General features: G+C 51.5%; 1 protein-coding gene across 1 annotated transcript; it reads right to left on the bottom strand.

Annotated features, from left to right (window-relative positions):
* On the bottom strand, window positions 542-3,732 carry LOC8062391 (ammonium transporter 3 member 1). Its single transcript, XM_002456661.2, has 2 exons — window positions 2,635-3,732; window positions 542-1,389 (listed from the first exon to the last, which is right to left on the bottom strand). Exons 1-2 carry the CDS (start codon window positions 3,581-3,583, stop codon window positions 872-874), a joined length of 1,467 nt encoding a protein of 488 aa, XP_002456706.1. The 5' UTR covers window positions 3,584-3,732; the 3' UTR covers window positions 542-871.

Genomic DNA, 4,408 nt, shown 5'->3' with positions numbered 1-4,408 from the left:
GGTACAAGAAGTCGGTCGAGTTGGTTCCTTTATTTTTAGGAGACAGATAGAGGTTGTGTTTGGTTAAATTTATGGAAAGTGCTGTAAAAAAAGCAGCACATCAACGAAGCATGTGGAATCAAAGTGCTTTTTCAAAAAACCACTCCTTTTGTGTTGTATAATTTTAGACTTTGTGCTTTTCCATATAGGTGGAAATAGAGATATGTTTCACAATTGTTTGAAGAGGATACAGAGGGACATATTTCATAATTGTTTCAACCAAAAATCTCACAAAAGTTTTTTCACCGCTCACGGTGGAACCAAACACATGTAAAAATGGATCCGACCAAATAACCCAACCATGTTTCCTGTAACCAAACACACCATAAGCTTGTTTTTCTTGTCCTTTCTCTGTTCTGTATGCTCGGGTGGCGTTTCAGCAGTGCAGACGTGCAGTATGATCAGTTTGCCCGGCCTGTTGAACTTCATGTTAGGTACTACTGCAACTCAACGAAGGAATGCCAAAGCAACTGAATGCATTCTTTCCGAACGAAGACAAAAGTATCACAAAAACCTCTTGCTCATCACGGCACCACACAGATAATTATTACTGTTCCACAGCGCATGCAGCAGAGGCACGCGGGTGGCTACGACAACCAAACTGCAATAAACAGAGAACAAAAAACGAGCAACTCCACCCACACACGCGCCATCACCGTAAAAACTGCATCCCAGCCCGTAGCGTCTATCAATGCAACCAATTGTTCAGTCGAACCCCCAGCAGTCCAACATGACCAAAGCGTTTTTTTTAAACCAAGCCCCTGATCGCTTATTCAAAATTTCAAATAAATAATCTCCCTCCAGTCCAGATACATCGCAACAATCCCGTGAGTCAGACGTTCTGCGTGACGCCGCTGGGCGCCTTGTTGTGCTGCGTGTCGTTGTCCGAGTACCACCCGTGCTTGGTGGAGTCGTACTTCTCGCCGTCGCCCCAGAGCGCGTAGGCCTCCTCGCCGTGCACGGCGTCGTCGCCGATGGCCAGCTCGTCGTCGGGCATGCGCAGCGGCACCACGAGCCGCACCACCAGGCACACAAGGCTGGTGACCACCACGTTCCAGGAGATGATGAAGAGCGCGCCGACCACCTGCTTGACGAGCTGCATGCCGTTGCCGTAGAAGGCGCCGCGGGAGTTGGTGACCGGCAGGAACATGGGGCACAGGTCCGGGTGCGCGAACAGCCCCGTGGTGAAGCCGCCGAGGAACCCGGCCACGGCGTGGGTGTGGAACACGCCCAGGGTGTCGTCCACTTGCTGGAGCAGGCGAGAGCGCTTGTGCACCACCATCATCGTGAACCACGGGATGCTGCCGGAAATCATGCCCATCAGGATCGCCGCCCAGCCCTGGACCAGACCTGCAGCAGACATACGTCGACGTACGATTCGGCATGAGACGGCAAATTAGTTACTATATACAAGTATATAAACAAGATAATTATGCTAATTTTTCTTCTTATTAGTGCTGGGCGTGGGCGTGGCTGAATATCGAAAGTCCATGGGATCGTCATGTGAGTCTTAAACTCTTAATCCCGATGTCTGCATCAAAAATACTAGTAGGTTCTTAGCTCGTCAGACTGTCAAAGAACCAATGGAAGCACGCATACGTGCAAGGAAGTCCTCCAAGATAATGATCCACTGACAAGATAATGGAAGTCCTCCAAGATAAATCCACCGACAAGATGATGATCCTCCAAGATAATTGGTATGGTGATAACAGGTAGTGATAACAGGTAGTGATGGGTCCAATCTGGGTACAAGGAAGTCCTCGTACCTTTGGAAATTAAGAAGCAAACTGCTTTGCTGCTTTAGTTTCCTTCTAGATTCCTAGTAGAAACATTCAGGCTCCAGCATGGTACCATACAAACACTGACGCTATCTATCTAGTGCGAAAATCTTTGGGAAAAAAATAATAGTGTTCTTTCTTGCTATCTTTTGTTCAGACCTCAACTTGGTTTTATCTCTCGTTCATGTAAATGGAATCAAAGCTGCTTTTTGAGCACACCTTTTTTCAAACTTCCTCAGTTGAGGGAAACACTACAGAGCACTCGTGCCAAAGTAGCCTTCTAGATAAACTACAGCACTAGCTAAAGTAAATAAACTCGTGACGCCGAATCCTGGATTCATTGGTTCGTTTACAGATGGGTCAAAAGAGCGTAGATTCAGCTGTGCAGTCGTGCAGATTCACAAGACAGAAAATGATCGGTAGCAGTGTTTTCGGGCGGGCAGAAACGTCAGCCAGTCTATATATCTCGGCGACTATTTCATATAACATTTTATTAACCAGCTAGTAGTGGACCAGTAGTAATTCGGTATGTGTGACAAATAGATGTCGTCGTGCGATATATGTTTTGGTTTTTCTAGATTTATTGCTTTTGCTACGCACTTAGAAATATATTATGTCTTGATACATAATAAAAGTTATGAATCTAGTAATGCCAAAAGCGTCTTATAATTTAAGATAGAAAAAGTAACATACATATTATATACTACAACTATATGAACCACAGCTAATGACAAATTAATGTTACGTACGAGCATTCAATAATCATCATCAGGCAGTAGCAGAGTAGTGATTGTGGACCGAGTCGTGTAGTATATACCTGCGCCGGGAGTGATGCAGACGAGGCCGGTGATCATGCCCTGGACGGCGCCGATGACGGAAGGTTTCTTGAAGAAGATGACGTCGAGGCAGGTCCAGACCAGGAGGCTGGTGGCGGCGCAGATGTTGGTGTTGAGAACGGCGATGGACGAGTCGACGTTGGCGGCGTAGGGGTCGCCGCCGTTGAAGCCGGCCCATCCCATCCACAGGATGCCGGCGCCGGTGAGCATGAGCAGGACGTTGTTTGGCGGGAACCTTTCCCTATCCTTAGTGAGCCTGGGCCCGACCCAGTAGGCAGCGGTGAATCCCGCGACGCCCGAGGAGAGGTGGATGACGTAGCCGCCGGAGTAGTCCATGACGCCCCAGTGGAAGAGGAAGCCTCCGCCCCAGATGGAGAAGGCGCCGATGGTGTAGGAGAAGGTGAGCCAGAGCGGGACGAAGAGCATCCACGCCTTGAAGTTCATGCGGCCGAGCAGGGAGCCGGCGAGGAGGATGAGCGTGATGGCGGCGAAGACGCACTGGAAGTAGACCATGGACGCCATAGGGTAGAACGGCGTGATCTCGAATGTCTCGACGACGTCGCTGTCATGGTAGTAGTGCTGGGTCGCCGGGAGGCCGGCCTGGCTGAGGAGGAAGCCCTGGCCGAGCGTGTGGCCGGCCTTGCCCCAGAACGGGACCAGCCTCTGGCCGAAGGACATCTGGTAGCCCCAGATGACCCAGCACAGCCAGACGGCGGCGAACGCGTAGAGCGCCATGAACGCCGAGTTGACGGCCCACTTCTTCTTGACGATGCTCCCGTAGAGGATGACCAGCCCCGGCACGCTCTGCAGGCCTACCAGCGTGGCCGCCACCATCTGCCACGCGTTGTCGCCCTTGTTGAGCCACGGCGGTATGCCGGTGCCCGGCTGGTACCCCAGCGTCATCGTCACATTGAAGGGAAGGCTCGCCATCCTCGCGGTCGCGAGATGCGACGATCGATCAACTGGCTTGACTAGCTATTAGCACGTACGCGCGCGGTGCCCGGCCAGTCACCGGCCGGCGCGGAGATATATATATAGTAGCGCGGCACCGTGTGTGTACCGGCAGTGATGAGGTTGATCGATGATCGAGGCCGGTTGCTTGGCGAGGCTCCCGGCCGTTATATATAGGGAACGGCTCGTGCGGCTGACACGTGGGGGCAAAGCTTAAGAGCGGGCGAGAGCGCCGATGAGTGGCTCAAGGACAAGAGAAGGAGCTAGCGGAGCTAGATCCTAGGCTTGAGGAAGCAGGAGTATGAGTTGGCCAGTGGGGAGGGGAGGGGAAGAATCCAAGTGCGGAGCATTGGTTTTCAAGGACACCCTAGTCATGTAAATAAGATTCTGGCGCCAAGTCATAGTCATCCAGAGCTCTTCCTGGTTTTAGTTTAATTTGTGTTCTTTGTTGTTGCTCGTCTTGGGGCTACAGGCTACTACTAGCGCGAGCTTATTGGCTACAGAAGAAGGTGTCAAGAGAGGGCGTGGTCCAGTCTACCCATTGCATCCTCCAAAGAAGTCCGAGCATTCTTCAATGCCTCGACGTACACTGTGCTCGGTAATGGGCGCTCAACACATTTCTGGATGGGGAAGTGGATCCAGACACAGTCAGTCAAGGACATCGCCCCCGCTCTCTTGGCCTTCGTCAGTCAGCGGGATATCAAGTCTACAACGGTCGCCGAAGGAATCACAGCGCGTGCGTGGGTTCGCCAGATTTCGGGGGGGATCACCTCCGCTGCCTTCCCGGATTACTTGAAGTTGTGG

Source organism: Sorghum bicolor, chromosome 3 (genome assembly GCF_000003195.3).
Source record: "Sorghum bicolor cultivar BTx623 chromosome 3, Sorghum_bicolor_NCBIv3, whole genome shotgun sequence".
Classification (NCBI taxonomy): domain Eukaryota; kingdom Viridiplantae; phylum Streptophyta; class Magnoliopsida; order Poales; family Poaceae; genus Sorghum; species Sorghum bicolor.
Note: the sequence above shows the minus strand (reverse complement) of the source record. Positions and strands in the feature narration are given on the sequence as shown.